Below are 23,460 nucleotides of genomic sequence, written 5' to 3' on the forward strand. Positions count from 1 at the left end.
CCATACGCTTTGGGCAGGCAGCAGTGTTTGCTGTTACATTCCTCTGCATGTGGTGAACTACAGCTATCTCAGACACCTCCTGTGAATGACAATACCAGCCTGTTAGGAGATTTCTCATCTCTGAGGTCCTAGAGGATTTGCAGTCTGTAACACATGGGCTCATAGTGGCTTGTTTTCTAGCAGTTTCATGCATAAAGAGGCAGGGATCACCAGTGTGTCTCCTAGACTATCAGACTCGGGGCTGGGCAGCAGCAAGCTTCATGAAGGAGGGAATGGGGGAGGAGGAGGAAAGGTGTGTGTCTGCCTTAGCTTCCAAATTAGATCATTAGTGACTCAGGCCAGAGATCATCTCTGCTTTTCCTATCTTAAGACTTAGTAGAACATTAGGCAAGCAGTGAATATGCAGTGCATGCTGACTGCCTGAAGGCCTCAGTTTTTATTTTAATTCATAGATGATGCCACAGAGATACTATTTCCATTCGCTTGAACTTCCTGCAACCCCGAAAAAGAGTTTTCTGTAACCCATTACTGAATGTTATTCACATTGAATGGAAGGTATCTCTAAATTGGTTTTAGATTGATCCCTCACAGAACTGCAGTCCTCATTGCAGAGAACAGACCTCTTAGCTGGTTGTGCTGTGAAGACGGTTATGACACCAGAAGTCTATGTAGTTGTAAAGTGTAGGTGGAAACCCAAGGAAGGCACTGATACTGAAATTCTGTCAACAACTAAGATGAGGCAGTTAAAAAAAAAGCTCATTCTGACCAAAAGTAATGGCATGCGGTCCCGAGAATCAGCAGCAGCCCACTAGGCTTCAGGAGACGGGCACTGTGTTGCCACTGTACTTCTGTCAAAAATGAGCTGACTGTTGTGGCACCTGGATGTCTCAGCTGGTTGAGCATCCGACTCTGGGTTTTGGCTCAGGTCATGAGCTGAGTCGTGAGATCAAGCCCTGCATCAGGCTCCGCAACCCAGCAGGGAATCTGCTGGGGATTCTCTCCCTCCCTCTCCCCCTGCACACATGCTCACGCTCTCTCTTGGTCTAAAAAATAAATAAATCAGGGGGCACCTGGGTGTGGGGGCACCTGGGTGGCCCAGATGGCTAGGCGTCCAACTCTTGGTTTCTGCTCAGGTCATGATTTCAGGGTAGTGAGATCGAGCCCCTCCCCTCCACTCGCTTGCTCGCTCTCTCTCTAAAATAAAATATTTTAAAAAATTGTAATTAAAAAAAATGAGTTGACCATACCTTTGTGGATATATTTCTGGACCTTCTGTTGCATTGAGGTATCATATCTTTTTGCATTTGATGAACTGTGTTAATAACAATAGCTTTACATTAAAATCACTTTAGGTAAGCTCTTCAACTCTGTACTTTTAAAAAAATTATTTTGATTATTTTAGAATCTTTGCATTTCTGTATTCATTTTTAAAGCAGCCTATCTAATTTTACTAGATCTTTTCTAATTTTATTAATCTGCTAGAACAATGGCTGGGAGTGCATTAAATTTACAGATTTGGGGAAAATGGCCTTTTACCAATAATGAGTCTTCTACTCAATGAGCATGGAATGAATATCTTCCCACTTGTTCAGTCACTATTTTTTCTCAGTCACGTTTTGTAGTTTTAAGTATAAGGGACTTGGTTGTCTTGTGCTAGACTTATTTGTAGGTATTTTATTAGCATTACTATAAGTGGAATTTATTTTCCAATTGCTGCAAGCATACAAGAAGTTTTTTTATATTAACCTTTTATATTGCATCCTTGCTAAATTCATGTATTCTAGTTCTTGGTATTTAAATTCCCTAAGATTTTCTTTTCTTTTCTTTTTTTTTTAGTTTTTATTTAAATTCTAGTTAGTTAACATACAGCGTAACGTTAGTTTCAGATGTACAATTTAGTGATTCAACACTTATATTCAACACCCAGTGCTCATCACAGCAAGTGCACTCCTTAATCTCCATCACCTGTTCAACCCAAACCCCCCTCCCCGCCCTCGCCTCGCCACACACACCCACACACCCACCTCCCCTCTCTGGTAACTATCAGTTTTTTCTCTATAGTTAAAAGTTTGTTTCTTGATTTGCCTTCCTCTCCACCCCCACCACCTTTGTTCATTTGTTTGTTTCTTAAATTCCACATGAGTGCACTCATGGTATTTGTCTTTCTCTGATTTATCTCACTTAGCTTAATATTCTTTAGCTCCATCTACATTATTGCAAATGGCAAGATTTCATTCTTTTTTATGACTAAGCAGTATTCCATTGTATATATATATATGCCACATCTTCTTTATCCATTCAGCAGTCAGTGGACATTTGGGCTGTTTCTGTAATTTGGCTATTGTAGATAATGCTGCTATAAACATTGGAGTACATGTATCCCTTTGAATTAGTATTTTTGTATTCTTTGGGTAAATAGTAGTGCAATTGCTGGGGCATAGGGTAGTTCTATTTTTAACTTTTTTTTTTTAAAGATTTTATTTATTTATTTATTTATTTGAGAGAGAGAATGAGATAGAGAGAGAGCATGAGAGGGGAGAGGGTCAGAGGGAGAAGCAGACTCCTTGCTGAGCAGGGAGCCCAATGCGGGACTTGATCCCGGGACTCCAGGATCATGACCTGAGCCGAAGGCAGTCACTTAACCAACTGAGCCACCCAGGTGCCCTATTTTTAACTTTTGAGGAAACTTGTTTTCCAGAGCAGCTGCACCAGTTTGTATTCCCATCAACAGTGCAAGAGGGTTCCCCTTTCTCCACATCCTCACCAGCACCTATTGTTTCTTGTATTACTGATTTTACCCATTCTGGCAGGTGTGAGGTGATATCTCGTTGTAGTTTTGATTTGTATTTCCCTGATGATGAGTGATGTTGAGCATCTTTTCATGTGTTTGTTGGCCATCTGTCTGTCTTCTGCCCATATTTTGATTGGATTATTCACTTTTTGGGTGTTGAGTTGTAACAAGTTCTTTATATAATTTTAGATACTAACCCTTTATGAGATAGGTCGTTTCAAATATCTTCTCTCATTCTGTAGTTGCCTTTTACTTTGTTGATTGTTTACTTCCCTGTGCAGAAGCTTTTTATCTTGATGAAGTCCCAGTAGTTTATTTTTGCTTTTGTTTCCCTTGCCTCAGGAGACATATCTAGGAAAAAGTTGCTACAGCTGATGTCAAAGAGGTTATGGCCCGGGTTCTCCTCTAGCCTGGGATTTTCTATGTTAAAAAAAAAAAAAAAAAATCATGTCTGCAAATAGTGCCAATAGGGCTAGTTTTACTTTTGTCTGATATTTGTGGGGTTTTTTTGTTTTTTGCTTTTATGCCTTATTTCAAAGCCTAAGACCACAAGAATACAAGTGATGAAAGAAGGCATTCTTGCCTTGATCTCAGGAATAACGATTTAGTCCTTTACCATTAAGCATGATATTGGTGGTTGAATTTTTTGTAGATGCCCTTTGTCAGGTTGAGGAAGCTACTCAGTATTTCCAGTTTGCTGATCATTTTACCATTAACAGATATTGAATGCTGTAAGATGCTTTTTTGGCATCAACTGGAATGATCAAATGGTTTTCTTCCCTGTATTCTGTCAATCTAGTGAATTACATTGATTAATTTTCAAATGTTAAGCCAACCTTGCATTATTGGATAAGCCCTACATGTCCATGATGTATTATCTTTTTCATATATTACTGGATTTGATTTGCTAATAATTTGTTTAAAATATTTGGTTCTGTCTTCATGAGGGTATTTCTCTGTAATTTCTTTGATAGTATCTTTTTCAGGTTTTGTATTAGAGTTCTACTGGCCTGATGAAGTGAGTTTGGCAGTTACTCTCTATTTTTTAAAAAGTTCCCAGAGTATGGTTATTTCTTCCATGAATGTATGATAAAACCTACTAATGAAACCATCTGCATTGGAGTTTGCTTTTTGGGAGTATTTTTTGATACCAAATTTGTATTTGTCTGTAAATGTAGAACCATTATTATCTATATCTTATTCTGTCTATAGAATCAGTAGTAGCAACCACTTTATAGTCTAGATACTGATATTTTGATTATATAATGTTTGATATTTTTTAGCATTCTATATAATTTTATCTTGACATTTTAGCTGTATCTCTTTACATTTTTTTAGGAGTTTATAGATTGCAATATATATACCTAAACTTCCACAAACTATTTAGAGTTAATATTGTATTATTTCATGGTAAATGTAGAAAATTTGCACCAATATGGGTTCCTTTGTTCACACTCAATTTTTATCTTATCCAGTAGTTGTCATATGTATAACATTTACATACATTGAAAACCTGATTAGATAATGCTATAATATTCATTTCCAATATTCAGTCTATTTTAAAGAACTTAAGGAAAAAAATTTTATTTTTGCCCACATATTTGCCATTTCTGTTGTGCTTCCTTCTATCCTGATGTTTCAGATTTCTCTGGTATCATTTCCCTTTAGGCTGAAATACTACTGGTGTTTCTGGTAGAGTAGATCTGCTGCCGGTCAGTTAATTCTGTTTTCTTTCATATGACAGCGTCTTTATTCTGCCTTCATTTCTGTAGGATATTTTTGCTAGCTCTGGAATTCTGAGTTTACATTAAGTCTGTAGATCTTGGGAAGAATTGCCATCTTAACAAATGAAAGATGTTATTCCACTGTCTTCTGCCCCCATCTTTTTTTTTTTTTTGAGAAATCTGTGATTATTTGAATCGTTTTCTATATCAAATGTCATTTTCTCTATCTACTTTTAAGACATTTTCTTCTCTTTGGATTTTAGCAGCTTGATTTAGGATATGTGTAGGTTTTTTTTTTTCTTTGATTTTATCACAGAGATTCTTGAATATGCAAACTTATTTCTTTCAACTAAATTTGGGACTTCTTCAGTCATTATTTTTTCAAATAGATTTTCTGCCTTAGTCACCTTATTCCTCTATTTCTGGGACTCCAGTAATGGGTATTTTTGATCTTTTGATATCGTATAGGTTCCTGATGTTCATTTCACATTTTTCTGTTTTCCTTTCTTTGTGCTCTTCAGCTGAGGTATTTTATATTGGGTTATCTTCAAGTTTACTGACTCTTGCCTCTGTTATCATCAGTATGCTTTTGATCCTATGCAGTGATTTTTAATTTTAGATATGTATTTTAAGTTTCTCCATTTCTATAATTTTTCTAGTTATTTCTCGACTGAGATTGCCTGCTTTTCCATTAATTTCAAATGTGTTTTCCTTTATTTAATGGAGTATTATAATAGCTACTTTATATGTGGTTACTATGATGTTGGCATTTGTTGATTGTTTTTCCTGTTAGAATTGATCACATTTGTCTTGTTTTCTGTATGTTTAGCAATTTTGAGTTGTGCCGTAGATATTGTGGATGTTACATTGTACGGGCTCTAAGTCCCTATTATATTGTGCTGGAGATTGTTGGTATTTTTGTTTTTGTTTTAGCACGCAATCAACCCAGTTAGGTTCAGAATATAGGTCCACTGCCTCACAGTGATTCATATCACAGTTAACTTCTCAAAGCCTGTGTTTTGGTGTGCCCTGTGTGAGACAGTCAGGAGTTACTCTGAGACAAGGGCAGTGATTTAAAGGAGTTTAGTTCTCTAAATGGGCTTAGGTCTGCTCATCAAATGCGTAGCTCAGGGTTTAGGCTGAAACTTGTGTGGGTTCAAACATGGAACCAGGTCATCCCCTTCTCTGCTTGTTTCCCCTCTATGATTTTCCCTACACTTGCAAGAACCTCTTTTCCTGATTCCTCAGCTCACAAAGATGTGGTTTCTATTAGATTTCAGACACTGAGGTTGCCTCCCTTGTAATATTGTATAAATGGAGTCCACATAGGAGAAAGCTACAAGAGAGATGAAGGGGAAAACTACAAAACAGGAAACTAAATGATGGTGTGTTCTAAGGCTTAGTCCCTGAACACCTCTATTTCCTCTCTACACTCACTCTCTAGGTGAAAGCATTCTGTAATTCCATAGCTTCAAACCTGAAAGCTGACAACTCTTAGACCTCTTCTAACCTCTGGACTAATATACTAGTTGCGTACTCAATATCTACACTTATATATGTAATAAACTCTACTTGTCAAAAACCAAGGCCCTCCTCCACCGATACTGGATTATTTTTGACTGCATAAAACAAAACACACACACACACATGCACACAAAACATACATTTAAAAAAAAAGTCCCCGGATACAGAGGTAGACAGTCCAGAACATGTATGGCATACTCATTAGGCACCATACTCATTAGGTACCCAGGCCCCTTATCTCTTGATGCTTTTCCAACTTTAGCATGCTTCCTCTTGATGTTAGCAGGAGGGAGAAATGTAATGGGGAAAACATTTTTTTAAACAAGAAATTACCAAGTTTTTATTTAAATTCAAGTTAGTTAACATATAGTGTAATATTGGTTTCAGGAATAGAATTTAGTGATTCATCATTTACATATAATAGCCAGTACTCATCACAAGTGTCCTCCTGAATGCCCACCACCCGTTTAGCAGACCCCCATCCACCTCCCCTCCAGCAACCCTCAGTTTGTTCCCTATAGTTAAAAGTCTATTGTGGTTTGCCTCTCTCTCTGTTTTTATCTTACTTTATTTTTCCTTCCCTTGCCCTGTGTTCATCAGTTTTGTTTCTTAAATTCCACATAGGAGTGAAATCATAGGGTATTTGTCTTTCTCTGATGGTCTTATATTGCTTAGCATAATACACTCTAGTTCCATCCACGTTGTTGCAAATGGCAAGATGTCACTCTTTTTGATGGCTAATATTCCATTGTGTGTGTGTGTGTGTGTGTATATATATATATATATATACACACCATGTCTTCTTTATCCATTCATCTGTCAATGGACATATGGGCTCCTTCCATAGTTTGGCTATTGTGGACATTGCTGCTATAGACATTGGGGTGCACATAGCCCCTTGATTCACTATGTTCGTATCCTTTGGATAAATACCCAGTAGTGCAATTGCTGGATCGTAGGGTAGCCCTATTTTTAACGTCTTGAGGAACCTCCATACTATTTCCCAGAGTGTCTGCACCATTTTGCAGTCCCACCAACAGTATAAGAGGGTTCCCATTTCTCCACATCCTCTCCAACATCTGTCATTTCCTGACTTGTTAATTTTAGTCATTCTTACTGGTATGAGGTGGTATCTCATTGTGGTTTTGATTTGTATTTCCCTGATGATGAGTGATGTTGAGCATCTTTTCATGTGTCGGCCATTTGTTTGTCGTCTTTGAAGAAATATCTGTTTGTGTCTTCTGCCCATTTCTTGACTGGATCATTTGTTCTCTGGGTATTGAGTTTGATAAGTTCTTCATAAATTTTGGAAACTAGCCCTTTATCTGATATGTCATTTGCAAATATCTTCTCCCATCCTATCGGTTGTCTTTTGGTTTTGTTGACTGTTTCCTTTGCTGTGCAGAAGCTATTTATTTTGATGAAGTCCCAGTACATTTTTGCCCTTGCTTCCCTTGCCTTTGGTGATATTTCTAGGAAGAAGTTTCTGCAGCTGAGGTCGAAGAGGTTGCTGCCTGTGTTCTTCTCAAGGATTCTGATGGATTCCTTTCTCACATTTAGGTCTTTCATCCCTTTTGAGTCTATTTTTGTGTGTGGTGTAAGGAAATGGTCCAGTTTCATTCTTCTGCAGGTGGCTGCCCAATTTTCCCAACACCATTTGTTGAAGAGACTGTCTTTTTTCCACTGGACATTCTTTCCTACTTTGTCAAAGATGAGTTGACCATAGAGTTGAGGGTCCATTTCTGGGCTCTCTATTCTGTTCCATTGATCTATGTGTCTGTTTTTGTGCCAGTACCATACTGTCTTGATGATGACAGCTTTGTAATAAAGCTTGAAGTCCGGAATTGTGATGCCTCCAGCTTTGGTTTTCTTCTTCAACGTTCCTTTGGCTATTTGGGGTCCTTTCTGGTTCCATACAAATTTTAGGATTGTTTGTTCCAGCTCTGTGAAAAATGTTAATGATATTTTGATAGGGATTGCATTGAATATGTAGATTGCTTTGGGTAGTGTGGACATTTTAACTGTATTTGTTCTTCCAATACATGCGCCATGGAATGTTTTTCCATTTCTTTGTTGTCTTAATTTCTTTCATAAGTGTTACATAGTTTTCAGAGTATAGATCCTTTACCTCTTTGGTTAGGTTTACTCCGAGGTATCTTATGGTTTTGGTGTAATTGTGAATGGGTTCGATTCCTTGATTTCTCTTTCTTCTCACTGTTAGTATATGGAAATGCAACTGACTTCTGTGCATTGATTTTATATCCTGCAACTTGGGCTGAATTCCTGTATCATTTCCAGCAATTTTTGGGTAACCTTCCCCATTTCAATAAATGTCAGTTCCATCCTTCCAGGTGCTCAGGCCAAAGTAGCTTGGAGTCATCCATGATTCTTTTTCTCTCCTATTCCACATCCAACCTACCATCAAATGTTACCGATTGTACTGTTCAAATATATCCCAATATACCTGACCGACTCCATCATCGTGCAGGCTATTGTTGCCTTTCATGGACTTCTGAAATAGTCTCCTAAGTGGTCTTTCTGGATCTGCCATTCCTGTATGCAGAATTCCCAGATTACCTTCCAGCTTACTCTGAATAAAATCCAAGGAGCTTACCAATAAAAAGCTATACATCATTTGGTCCTGGCTAGCCCTCTGATTAATTTGACTCTTCTCTTCCCCTCACTCATTCCATAAATATACCAAGCATGTACCAGTTTCAGGGTCTTCATTATCTATTGATCTTTCTATTTTGAATGCTCTTCTCCTAGATGTCCCCATAGCTTTCTTAACTTCCTTCATGTCTTTGATCAAATACCGTATTATCAAAGAGACCTTCCCTAACAGCCTATCTAAAATAGGATTCCTTCTAGTAAATCTCTCCCTTTATACAACTTTCTTCTTAATACTCAGCACCATTGGACATTTTATCTGATTTTCTATGTGTATGTATAGATTCGTACACATATACATTCTGTCCCTCTCTATATAAATATGTAAAAATGTATAAACATTGAGGTACATGTAGGAATTTGATTATTGAAGGGCTTCTCACTAGAATTAGAGTAGGGGCTTCTCACTAGAATTAGAGTAGGGGCTTCATCCTTATCTGATAAGGAAGACAGCAGTGAGCAAAAGAGATAATCAAGACAGATTTCTCTGAGAAGAAGGTATTTGAGCTAACGATGAATGAAGATGAGCCAGCTTTACTATAGCCTAGAAGGAAAGCACTCCAGGCAAAGGGAACAGCTACTCTGCAAGGCCCTACGGTGGAAATAAGTTTGTCATGTTAGGGCATTTGTCCTGCATTTGAGGACAGAAAGAAGCCCAGTAAGGGTAGAATTTAGAAATTATGTAGAGTGGAATAAGATAAGGTAGGAGAGACAGAGACAGATCATGCAAAGTTTTGCCTGTCCCAGATGCAGTAGAAAAAGAGTTGCAAGCCTCTCTGGCACCTCAGCCATTCTCCACCCTTTGGGAAGCTCTAAGGCTACAATAGCCAAAGGCTATCTAGCGACATGCAGCTATTTAAATTTAATTAACTAAAAGTAAATTTTAAAATTCAGTTTCTCAATCACATGAGTTCCATTCCAAGTGTTTTAATAGTCACACATAGCTAATGACTACCTATTGGGCAGCACAGCACAGATAGAAAACATTCCATCATCACAGAAGTTATATAAAACAGTGCTGCTTTAGGAAATCCAGTCCAGTGAGAAATAATGCCAAGTTTGCTTACCGTCTCCTCTGTGATTTTCTATTAACCCTAGAATCAGTATTTTTCTGTTTAAGTGGAAATATATGCAATGTCTAGAAAATTAGCATGGGGCCTCTTCCCTATGCAAATATTCTCACTGGTGATTTTTACCTATGACAGAAAAGATGAGAAGGACTGGTAAATCACAAGCATTCTTAACCTCATTATAAACACATTGCAAATGTAAAAATGCAAGGTGTGGAAGTCATAAATGTGGAAGCAGCTTTCAATTTGTTTTAATAGGTATTTTCTGTGTCTTACTGTAACCTAGGGATCTTGCTGCAAGAAACTGCCTGGTAGGTGAAAATAACATTCTGAAAATCAGTGACTTTGGAATGTCTCGTCAAGAGGATGGTGGAGTGTATTCATCTTCTGGCTTAAAGCAGATTCCCATTAAATGGACAGCACCAGAAGCTCTTAATTATGGTAAGAATAGGCTGTTTTGCTTTTTGGTGGTAAAAATGTACTCCATCAGCACAAAACATACACAAGCAAAATTACAGGAGTAAAAGCAGAGCCCAAGTTAGAATAATTTGAAAATCAACACAATGTGTAAATATTCATGTTTTGTACTTAGACATGAGCAGAGACTTAATTCATTAAACTTATTGGTCAGATTTCTATATGTAAGATTGCTAGATTTAAAAGATGGATATACTTATAAGCACTTTGGAGAAGGTTTTTTTCTAATCCAAAAAAAGATTCTTTTTAAAGTGTTGCTGTGGCTCTGGACCATTGCTTTTGAATGTCTTATAAATGGTACAATAACCTCATCTAATATCAGGTTTAAAATACTGTCAAGTCTATAGTTTCTCACTCTAAAAGTTAACATGGTTTCTTAGCATTTCGGTCTCTAGAACTTGTATAAGTCTTGTGGAGAGAGATGGAGGTTACATTTTTAAAACAGGGATTTTGTGTGTGTGTGTGTGTGTGACTGTAATTGGAAATAAATACAGGTTGCATTATCTTGGTTGGGATAAAATGGGCTGTAACAAGATGGGTAATGGCTCAAGAACTGAGAGAGATTGTGCTTTAAGTGAAATTATAAATTACATTTTCATTAAGGGAAGCAGCATATGAGCCGTGGGTTAGTGAATGGGTATAGTAGGTTTTAAATTGAAATATCATAAAATGATTCTTTACTGATTTAAAATGAAAAATTCCTTCATCATGAAAAAGGCATTTATAAATGCCTAAATTAAAGACAAAGCTTTTAAGTGAGGTACAATTCATATAACTGGAAATTAACCATTTTGAAGTGAATAATTCAGTGGTATTTAGTACAGTTTACAGGATTGTACAACCACTACTTCTCTCTAGTTCCAACATTTTCATCCCTCCAAAATAAGAACCTTTACCCATTTACTCCCCATTCCTCCTTTCCCCCCAGACACTGGCAACCACATGTCTACGTTCTGTTGCTATGGATTTACCTATACTGCATATTTCATATAAATGGAATCATACTATACTTTTTTTAAATGTTTTTGAGGTTCATCCATGTTGTAGCATGTATAATTAACTTAATTCCTTTTTACGGCTGAATAATATCCCATTGTATATACTTATAATTTGTTTATCTATTCGATGATGCATATTTGGGCAGTTTTCACCTTTCAGCTATTGTGAATAGTACTATGAACATTGGTGTATAAGGATTTATTTGAGTACCTGTTTTTAGTTAAATTCTAGATAAACACTAAGAGTCATATGGTAATTCTGTGTTTAACTTGTCAAGGAACCACCAAATGTTTTCCAGATAAAGCTTTGGAATGTGATTGATTGGTTTGGAAGTTAGTTGGGGCTGATTCAGACACCAGGATCTGTTCTGTATTTTGTATACTAATGATACTATGGACTATATGTTGAATGTAATTGTTGTTATGAGAAATAGACTAAGTTACTCTACTTCCCAATAATGACATTTTTAAGCTTAAGACTCCATAGATACTAATCCTCACCCAATTTGTCTTCCCATATGCTGGCAAGAGAAGTTTTTATAAGCTTTCTAACGATCACAGACTAATTCCACTATTCCTCAGAATCTAGAGAAAATGGCAGCCCTGATATTTTCTACAGTGATACTACTCTAAGGGTATATTCCTAAGATGAACAATCACAGGATAAAAGATTGTAACCTATTATTTATATAGAGGTTTTCTTTAATTGACAAAATATTGTTAACCCCTTCTTGTACATTCTTATAGCATTCCCATAAGAGGGCTGGAACTGGACTTGGGAGACCCTGAAATGCAGCTAGTCTCGAATTTGTTTTAACCCTATTGACCAGATCCTCGTTGTTGCCTTTGAAAGTCCTCTTACTATTATGCCAAGTGAAATTCTGCCTTTCAGTCAAAATGTGTTTTAGTTGAATTTCAAGCTGACAAGTATTTGCAAATCAAAATTCTATTTCCAGATCTCTCTTAGAGCCGGACTTACAGCATTTTAAGTAATAGAGATATGAAGATCTTTGGTTGGCAATGAGGGAATTTTTTTTTTTTAGCAGTCTTTACTATTAATACAATGCAGAACAATTTACATGACAAAGGGGAAGAGATTTTTTAACAGTAGATGAGGACGAAGCCTGGAATACTTATTATCCAACCCAATAGGGAGTTCCTTAGAATTTAACAAAAGTGGAAAATATATCCATTGAATGACCTATTTCTTGTTATATGTTTTTCATGTTTTACGCAAATATCATTTTATGATTGGTGGCAAGATTTTGCCTTATTTCCAAGGGTCTTTTCTTCACTGTTGCTGCAGAGTAGCTGAAATACTGCCCAAGTCTCCCATGACATGTGGGAGCAAAGTTGACAGAAAAATCCTTCAGTCTATAAGGAACCTCTCAGAAATTTTGCCTTAGGGCCATGGAGTTAAACTTATTTTCACCATTATTTTGTCATTAGTGTAGCTGTCATTTAATGTTTTAAAAAATGACACATGTACTTGGTTTTTTTTTTAAATCAAGCTATAGTAAAGAGCCTACAATGACATGTAAGCTCCTCTCCTACCCATCTCCAGCCACACAACACATAATTGCATATATATCCCCTCCCCCACTTTTTAAACATGAAATGGCAGCATACTTGATAGTCTTTTCAGCATATGTTGCTACTGTGCTCAATATAGCTGTTACCAAAGGACTGTGTTTGTAAAGGGCAAATAGGATACTCATCTTCAACTAAGAAATAATCTAAAAAAGAAAAAGACCTTTTTTATTTGTCACCTAAGAATTTTGGGCTGATGCATCCTCTAATTAGCCTGACATGACTAAGTACTCTGAAATAAGGAGGCAGGATTTATAGTGAAAAGAGTCATAGTGAAAAGAGTCCTGGATCAATCATCAGGGCCAGATTTCCCACCAGTTATGTCATATTAGTTGCATGACCTTGGCAAGTCATCTACTTCTCTACACCTATGTTTTCTAATTTGCAATTGAGAAGATTGTGCCTTTTCCATATAAGGGTATTGTTAGGATCAAATGAGATGGAGAAGTAGCAAAATTCCATACAAATGTAAGTTGCTCTTAGCCCATTAAAATTATCCAGCAAGGTTCTGGTTCAACATGATGATGTAGGAAGATCCCAAACTCACACCTCCTCTCATAGACACACCAAGTCTATGGAACAATTTTCTCAAAAAAAAAAAAATCAAAAAACCCTAAAAACTACTAAGCAAGTGCTACATATTAGTCAAACAAGAAAAGAAAAAAAAACCCCTATCACAGCAGGTAAGAGAGGCTAAGACACAATCTCACCATAGACTCCACCCCCAGCACAGAGAACCATCATGAGGAGGGAACTAAAAACCCAGAGCTTCCCCCTGAAGAGCAAAGGGTTTAAGGCCCCCACTTCAGGCATCCCAGCATTTAAGACCTGTACCTAAGAGGTGAGCTCCCAAAACATCTACCTTTGAAAACCAACAAGGCTCACATCCATATAACCCAAAAGACTACAGGGAACTTATAAAACAATTCTTAAAAGGCCCCATGCTTGGCATCACCTGCCCTAGGGCCCAGAGCAGAAGCTGGCAGATGCTATTTTCACATTCTCCTTCTGCTGCACCCCAGCGCACCATTATCTCTCAGAGGGGAGCTTTAACACATATCTAGTAGCCTGGTTTTTGCAGCTACCACACAGGGACCAGCCCTTGGTCATCAGGTTCTGGATGCCAGGGGGCTTGCAGTCCTGTGTACCATATGACTGTAACAGAGACACAGTTCTTGACAGGCTACCACCCCAGTGCCCTGACAGCAACATACCCATAGTCTTTACTTGCTTGTCCAGGAGCTGTGGCCTGAGGGCAGACTTCTTGTATGGCACCCAACTACAGGCCTGTGGAGGTTCTGTCCAGGAACAAAGGCCAGTGGACACCATCTCTGTACTCTCCCTGTACTTCACTTGCCATAATCTCCCAGAAAGGAGTTAATACCCTTGTCTGATGCTTAGGTTTTAGCAGATGCTACCCGGGGACACCTCTATATCACCTGGCTCTGGTGGTCAGCGGGGCTTACTTTCACAGATCCCACAGGACCGTAACCAATGGAGAAAAAGTTCTTAAACAGCTATACCCTTAGGACACAGTAAGGGACAGTAGGCCCAAGAGCTCTTTCTGTGAAAGAGGCCTATTGGCTTATCATCATAGCTACAGCCAGAGGTGCAAGCTTCTAATTGAACATACATCTAAGACCTGACTATAGTCCTTTCCAGAGACATTAGAGGGCAGGCATAAGCTTCATACTCTGTCCCTGCTGTATTCGAAAGCACCAGTATCTCTCAGAAGAGAGCTCTTAAACCGACCTGGTGTCCCAGTTTTCGGGGGTGCCATCCAGTGAATGCCCTCTTGATCTGACTCTAGTGATCAAGGCACACTTGCATTCCTGAGTCCCAGAACAATCAGAGTTCTTGGCAAGCCAGCATTCCCCAGGGCACTGCACCAACAGCCAACTATGAAAGAAGCCTGTTTGCCTGTTGGGAGCTTCAGACTGAGGGGAAGTCTTCAGGTTTGGCACACATCTAGAGGCTGAGGTAATGTAGAGTGGTAGCCACCATCTTTGCACTCTCCCTCTGCCTCATTACACCTCCCTGGTAACTCCCAGAAAGGAGCTTATGCACTCTTCTAGAGCCCCAATTTTTACAACTGCTGCCCAGAGGTAAGTCCAGATCAGCTGGCTCTAGTGGCCAGTGGGGCTTACAGTTGTAGTTCCACAGGACTGTGGGACCTTAGCCAGTAGTTACAGTCTGGCTGCAAATCCAGCTCAATTTCAGTTTGGACACGATAGGTCTAGGAGCACCCGCAACTCCTGTGAGCTATTAAAAATAAAATAGTCTGCATGGGCAATCACAAAGGTTTGAAAGACAACAAAGAGCTAGGGCAAGGCTAAATGATGACATTCATGTAATACGTGAGGGTATTTCTTCAAGACTGGGAAAGGTGCCTGTTCCTCAAATGCATAAAAACCAACAGAGTCAAGCAAAGTGGAGAAACACTGAAATGTGTTCCAATTGAAAGAACAAAAGAAACCTTCAGGAAAATAAAATTTTAGTGAAACAGAGATAAATGATTTACCTGATAAAGACTTCAAAGTAATGATCATAAAGATGCTTACCAAACTCAGAAGAATGGATGAACATGGTAAGAACTTCAGTGAAGAGAGAGAAAAATCTAACAGTACCAAATAGAAGTCACAGAGCTGAAAAATGAAATAATTGAGCTAAAAAAAAAATACACTAGAGGGGTTTACCAACAAACTAGATGAAAAAGCAAGGATCAGTGAATTCACCCAATCAGAGCAGCAAAAAGAATTTTTTAAAAAGTGAAGATAATTCAAGGGACTTATAGGACACCATGAAGCAGACTAACATTTGCATTATAGAAGTCCCAGAGAAAGAAGAGGGGACAGTAAGGGACAGAAAACTTATTTGAAGAAATAATGGTTTAAAACTTACCTAATTTAGGGAAAGAAACACACCCAGATCTAGGAGGCCCATTGAGTTCCAGGTAAAATGAACTTGAAGAGACTCACACCAAGACACATTATAATTAAAATGTCAAAGGTTAAAGAGAAGAAAAGAATCTAAAAGCAGCAAGAGAAAAGCAAATTGTCACATACAAAGGAGCCCGCATAAGACTGTCAGCAAATTTTTCAGAGAAACTTTGCAGGCCAGAAGAGAGTAGCTCAATATATTCAGAGGCCAAAAGTAGAACACTTGCAACCAAGAATACTCTACTTGGCAAAGTTACCATTTAGAATTGAAGGAGATACAAGGAGTTCTCCAGATAAGCAAAAGTTAAGGAGTTCATCACCACCAAGCCAGGCTTACAAGAATGTTAAAAGGACTTCTCTAAGCTGAAAAGAAAGGGTGCTCATTAGTAACGAGAAAACACATGAAAGTATAAATCTCATTGATAAAGATAAATATATAGTGAAGATAGATTAATCATTTACAAAGCTAGTATGAAGGTTAAAAGACAAAAGTAGTAAAAATAACTACAACAATTAGTTAAGGGATACAGAAAAAAAAAGATATAAGCTGTAACATCAAAAACCAAATGTTGTGAGGGAGAGTAAATTTGTAGTTTTAGAATCCATTCAAACTTAAGTTTTTATCAATTTAAAATAGAGTGTTATAAATACAGGTTGTTTTATGTAACCCTCATGGTAACCACAAAGCAAAAATCTATAGTAGATACACAAAAGATCATTAGAAAAGAAATTTAAACATACCACTAAAGGAAGTCATCAAACCACAAAGGAAAAGAGCAAGAGAAGAAGAAATGAACAGAGGGGAACTACAAACAGCTGGGAAGCAATTAAACTGGCAATAAGTACGTATCTATCAACAACTGCTTTACATGTAAATGGTCTAAATTCTCCAACCAAAAGACAGAGACTGGCTGAATGGATAAAAAACCAAAACAGGACTCATCTATAGGCTGCCTACAAGAAACTCACTGCAGATGTAAGGACATACACAGACTCAAAGTGAAGGGACAGGAAAAGATATTTCATGCAAATGGAAATCAAAAGAAAGCTAAGGTGACTATGCTTGTACCACAGCAAATAGATTTTAAGACTGTAATCAAGGACAAAGAAGGGCATCACATAATGATAAAGTGGCCAATATAACAAGAGTATATAATATTTGTAAATATTTATGCAGCCAACATAGGCTCACTTAAACATATAAAGCAAATATTAACATACCTAAAGGGAGAAATAAATAGCAATAATGTAGAAGAGTTTAATATACCACTTATAGCTATGGATAGATCATCCAGACAGAAAAATCAATAAGGAAATACGGACCTGAAATGACACATTGGACCAGATGGACTGCATAGATATATACAGAACATCTCATACAAAAGCACCAAAATACACATCCTTCTCAAGTGCATATGGAACATTCTCCAGGACAGATCGTATCTTAGGCCACAAAACAAGTCTTAATAAATTTAAGAAGATCGAGATCATATCAAGCATCTTTTCTGACAATGGTATGAAATGTCACAGTTATTGGGAGATTAAACAACATTCTACTGAAAAACCGATTGGTTAAAGAAGATTGCTCTTTTGATTTCAAAAAATACCTTATGGAGTGCCTGGGTGGCTCAGTCAGTTAAATGTCCAATTCGTTTCAGCTCAGGTCATGATCTCAGGGTCGTGAGATCGGATCCCCCATGGGGCTCCTCACTCAGCATGGAGTCTGCTTGGGATTCTCTGCCTCTCCCTTTCCATCTGCTCATGTGTGCTCTCTCTCTCGAATAAGTAAATAAAATCTTTTAGAAAACCTTGAGACAAATCAAAATGGACCAATATTTATGAGATGAAGCAAAAGCAATTCTAAGAGGGAAGTTCATAGCGATAAATAAAGAGAAAAATCTCAAATTAACATTATTCATCAAGTAACTACAGAAAGAAGAAATGAAGCCCAAAGTTAGTAGAAGGAAGGAAATAACAAAGCTCAGAGCAGAAATACATGAAATAGAGACTAAAAAGACAAAAAAAGAATGGTGAACAAAGAGCTGGTTCTCTGAAAAAAAAAAAATGAAATTGACAAACCTTTAGCTAGACTTATCAAGAAAAAAGAGGACTCAAAACAAGAAATGAAAGAGGAGATATTACACCGGTACCACCAAAATACAAAGAGTCATAAAAGACTACTATGAACAACAGTATGCCACAACTCATGGACAAAGTAGAACAGATAAATTCCTAAAAATGTACAACTTACCAAGACTGAATTATGAAGAAATAGAAAATCTGAACAGACTAATGATTCAGTTTCCTTACTAGTAAACAAAAACTAACAAAAGTCCAGGACCACATGATCTCACTGGTGAATTCTTCCAAACACGGAGAAAGATTGGCATTAATTCTTATTTAAAACTCTTCCAAAGTCATTTTACCAGGTCAGCATCACCCTGATATCAAAACCAGACAAGGACACCACCAGAAAAGGATTACAGGCCATTATCCCTTATGAACATAGCTGCAAAATTCCTCAACAAAATTTTAGCAAATCGAATTCAACAATACATTAAGAGGTTATACACCATATTCAAGTAGGATTTATTCCAGGGATGCAAGAATGTTTTAACCTTCACAAATCAATGAGATATGCCACATTAACAAAAGGAAGGATAAAAATTATCATCTCAACAGATGCAGAAAAAGCATTTGACAAAATTCAACATCCATTTGTGATAAAAATCTCAACAAATTGGAAATAGAAAGAACATATCTCAGCATAATACAAGCCATATATGACACAAGCCCACAGCTATTTCATACTCAACAGTGAAAAGCTGAAAGCTTTTCTAAGATCAGGAATAAGACAAGGATTCCCACTCTCACCACTTTTATTCAACATAGTATTGGAAGTCGTAGCCAGAGCAGTTAGGTAAGGGTAACTTACCTTTTCCAGTTGGAAAAGAAAAAGTAAAATTATCACTCTCTGCAGATGTCATTGTTATATATAGAAACACTAAAAACTCTACCAATAGACAGAACTAATTAATGAATTCAGTAAAGTTGCAGGGTACACTATACAAAAATCTGTTGCATTTCTATACATTGAAATGAACTACCAGAAAGAGAAATTAAGAAAACAGTCCCATTTACAACTGCATCAAAAAGGATAAAATACCTATGAACAAATTTAACTTAGGAGGTGAAAAACTTGTACTCAGACACTGAAAGAAATTAATGAAAGAAAATGATGACAATACAAATAAATGGAAAGATATTCCATGCTTCTGGATTAGGAGAATATTGTTAAAATGCCTATACTACCCAAAGCAATCTACAGATTTAATGAGTTTTTGAAAGAAATACAACAAACAATTCTAAAATTTGTATGGAGCCACAAAAGACTGAATAACCAAGGCAGTCCTGAGAAAGAACAAAGTTGGAGACATTGTGCTGCCTGATGTCAAACTTTACTAAAAAGCTAGGGTAAACAGTAGGGTATTGGAGTAAAAATAGGTACAAAGATCAATGAAACAGGAGAGCCCAGAAATAAACCAAAATATATATGGTCAATCAATTTACAACAGAGGAGCCAAGAATATACAATAAGGAGGGGACAGGCTCTTCAATAAATGGTGCTGGGAGAACTACACAGTCACATGCAGAAGAATGAAACTGGGCCACTATCTTATACCATACACAAAAATTAACTCGAAATGAATTCAAGACTTTAACAGAAGACTCAGAACCACAAAATTCCTAGAAGTAAACATAGGCAGTAATTTCCTTGACTTGCTCTTGGAAATAATTTTGTGGATCTGACACCAAAAGCAAAGGTTTTCTACTTTAATAAACCAGTAGGACTACAACAAGCTACAGCTTTCTGCACAGCAAAGGAAAGGATCAACAAAATGAAAAGAGAACCTACTAAATGGGAGAAAGTATTTGCAAATCATGTATCTGATGAAGGGTTAATAATACCCAAAATAATTCATACAACTCAATATCCAAAAAAATAAGAAATAGGCAAATTTGACTAGACAGTTTTCCAAAGAAGACATACAAATGGCCAATAAGTACATGAAAAGATGCTCAACATCATTTATCATCAGGAAAACTACAATGACATATATGCCCCAGATGCCCTGTGGTACTGGAGAAAAAAAAAAGCCATGGTTTTAAAAAGCAACTAGAATATAAAAGATCCAGCTCTAGAACTCTACCAAACAACAGGGGAGCTGCTGGAACTCTCTCCAAATCAGAGGGGCTGGCAAGTGTCATGGTTTACATTCCCCTGCACCTTGAAAGCCAGCCTACCTCCTCAGTGAAACCTGAACCTCTAGCCCACACCAACCCAAGCCATCCTACCAAGGCAGCCCCACCCAACACAGCACACACCAGGACACGCCTGATCAGTGCTTATTACATCTCTAGCTCTTCTTGCCAAGGTGACACAGGTGCAACTCACCCTGAAAGACACTGGGCCCACACCACTTTGGCTCCAGATGACTTGCTAGGGCACTCCTGTTGCAGAGTGCTCTGGGACCCACCCTGCCCACACCTTGCCCTGGCTCTAGCCACCCTACCAGGATGCATCCTGCATAGAGCATCCCAGGACACCCAGGCTCATGCATCTCTCAGTGTCAGCGACCCCACCAAGTGCTCTTTGCTTGCACTTTACACCCCGGGACTGCACCCTCTTTAGCCTCAGCTCTCCTGCAAAGGTGACCTCTGTATGGAGAGCCCCAGGACAACCCTAGCCCATGTTCACTTCAGCTTTAGCTCTCCTGCCAGGGCACCCTCTGCACAGACTGTCCAGGATTGCTCTGGCCCATACCCACTTCTGCTCCAGCCATCCCATCAGGGAAGCCCAGTAGAGAGTGCCCAGGAACCCCAGCCTATATTAGTCACAGCTTCAGCCAGCCAGCCAAAGTCACCAGGCACAGATAGTCTACACAGGGGATGACCATACACAAGGCCATTTTCTCAAGTTTAGGAGATGTAGCAGTTTTGCCTCATTCATAGAAACAAACACAGAAAGATAAGCAAAATGAGGAGACAGAGGAAGATGCTCCAAATGAAGGACAGAACAAAACCTCAGAAAAAGAACTAAATGAAATGGAGATAATAGGTCTACTTGACAAATAGTTCAAAGTAATGCCATAAAGATGCTCACCAGACTGGAGAAGAATGGATGAACTTTGTGAGAACTTACTAAAAGATAAAAAAATGTAAACCAGAACTCATCAGAGTTGAAGAATACAATAACCAAAATGAAAAATACACTAGAGGCAATGAATATTAGATTTGAGGATGAAGAAGAACAGATCAGCAATCTGGAAAACAGGATAATAGAAAGCATTCAAGCAGGAAAGCAAAAAATCAAAAGAACTTTTAAAATCAGGTTAGGTTAAGGGATCATAACCTTGATCTTAACATCAAGTGAAGAAAAATTCACATTATAGGGGTTCCAGAAGGAGAAGAGAAAAGCCAGAAGAAAATGGCATCATGATATTCAAAGTGCTGAAAGGAAAAAACCTACCATAAAGAATACTCTACCTGGCAAGGTTATTATTCAGAATTAAAGGAGAAATAAAGAGTTTCCCAGACAAACAGAAGTTAAAGGAGTTAATCACCACTTAACTGATCTTACAAGAAATGTTAAAGGGACTTCTTTAAGTGGAAAAGAAAACGACATAATTAAAAGAAAATTATGAGAGGAAAGGGCAATATTCATGTAAGACAAAACAGACTTTAAAACAAAGACTGTAGCAAGAGATAAAGAAGGGCAGTACATAATGATAAAGGGATTAAGAGGATTTAACAGTTGTAAATATCTATACACCCAATATTGGAATGCTTAGATACATAAAACAAATATTAACAGACATAAGGAGAGAAACTGACACTAATAAAATAATAATAAGGGACTTTAACACCCTACTCACATCAACAGAGAGATCATCCAGGCAGAAAATCATAAGGAAACAGTGTCTTTGAAGGACACAATAGACCAGATGGACTTAATAGCTATATACAGAACATTCCATCCAAAAACAACAGAATACACATTCTTTTCAAACGCATATGAAACATTCCCCAGATGAGATCACATTAGGCCATAAAATAGGTCTCAATAAATTTAAGAAGACTGATATCATATCATACATCTTTTCTGATCACAACAGTATCAAACTAGAAATCAGTTACAAGAAAAAAACTGGAAAAAGCACAAACACATGGAGGCTGAACAACATGCCACTAACCAAGCAATGATTCAATGAAGAAATCAAAGAGGAAATAAAGGGACGCCTGGGTGGCTCAGTTGGTTAAGCATCTGCCTTCAGCTCAGGTCATGATCCCAGGGTCCTGGGGTAGAGTCCTCATTGGGCTCGCTGCTCAGTGGGAACCTGCTTCTCCCTCTGCCTGCTGCTCTCCTTGCTTGTGCTCTAATAAATAAATAAAATATTTTTTTTAAAAAAAAGAGGAAATAAAAAATACATGGAGACAAATGAAAACACAATGGTTCAAAATCTTTGAGATGCAGCAAAAGTATTTCTAAGAGGGAAATTCACAGCAATACAGGTCTTCCTCAAGAAACAAAAAGAGGGAGAGGAATAGATAGCAGAGGAGTAGGAGACCCCTATTCCAACCAGTCCCCGGAATTGAGCTGGATATCTACAGGATATCTGGATATCTAAAATATCGCAGGTGGTTGGTTTCAAGGTATGAAGCGGGGAGCTGTGATTCCGTGGGCACATATCCAAAGATAAATGGAAGGGGGAGGGAGGCGTGGGGATCCTACACCACCGGTGAGCGATAGCCTCCTGTACTGGGGACGGGGCACAGATTCGCAGACTGGTAGCAGAAGGGAAAGGACTTTAGGGCAGCCCCCCCCCCCCCGGACTGAAACCTGAAGCAGTGGGGCCACGTGTGCGAACTGGGAGCAGCTGGTGGTTTTAGAAGCACAAAGGGCACGGATGTGCCCCAACTTGGAGGCAAGGACTGGGACCCCTGCTGAGGGGTGCACAACCGAGGACGCTGCAGTTTATAGCAGCACAGATAGAAATGGAGATAGGGTGGCCTGGAGAGTCCACTGAAGAACAGACTGTGATCTCTCTCTTCTGAGGCAGAGAGTTGAAAACGATCTCTTCTGCTCTCTCAGAATAGACTCAGAAAACTGCCAGGGAAAGACACCAGAGAACAAAAGCCACCAAAAAACGGTTTTCACCAAGCCCATCCCCCCCCCCCCACAGGAGGCAGGGCAACTCTGCCCAAACAGGGTTGCCTGAGTAACACTGTGGCAGGCCCCTTCCCCAGAAGACAGCCTGGGAGAACAAGAGGCCAACAACCCTAAGGTCCCTATAAGACAGTTGCATCTTGCTTGGGTTGTGGTCAATAATTTGGACTGTGTACATTCCCTCAAACACCCTTCAACAGAATGATTAGGAAGAGGAACCCCCAAAATAGGGAAGACTCAGAGACTGTGACTTCTGCCACAGATTTACAAATGGATACAAATATAACTAAGATGTCAGAAATGGACTTCAGGGTAGCAGTTGTGAGGACAATAGTTAGAATGGAGAAATCAATTAATGGCAAAACATAGAGTCTCTAAGGGCAGAAATAAAAGCTGGATTGGCAGAACTTAAAAATGTTATCAGTGAGATCCAGTCTAATCTAGATAAT

The 23,460-nt window shown here is 38.3% G+C and overlaps 1 protein-coding gene across 2 annotated transcripts in view; it reads left to right on the top strand.

The window, feature by feature from the left end:
- Positions 1-23,460, top strand: part of FER (FER tyrosine kinase) — a 427,371-nt gene that overhangs the window by 391,401 nt on the left and 12,510 nt on the right. For both annotated transcript variants that reach the window (XM_028102607.2, XM_028102608.2), the window contains one exon: positions 10,066-10,220. In XM_028102607.2, the coding sequence (XP_027958408.1) occupies positions 10,066-10,220 (155 nt within the window). The remainder of the gene's footprint in view (positions 1-10,065; positions 10,221-23,460) is intronic.

Source organism: Eumetopias jubatus, unplaced genomic scaffold (genome assembly GCF_037043125.1).
Source record: "Eumetopias jubatus isolate StellerSeaLion01/CBP00866 unplaced genomic scaffold, mEumJub1_p1.0 scaffold_5, whole genome shotgun sequence".
In the NCBI taxonomy this organism is placed as follows: Eukaryota; Metazoa; Chordata; class Mammalia; order Carnivora; family Otariidae; genus Eumetopias; species Eumetopias jubatus.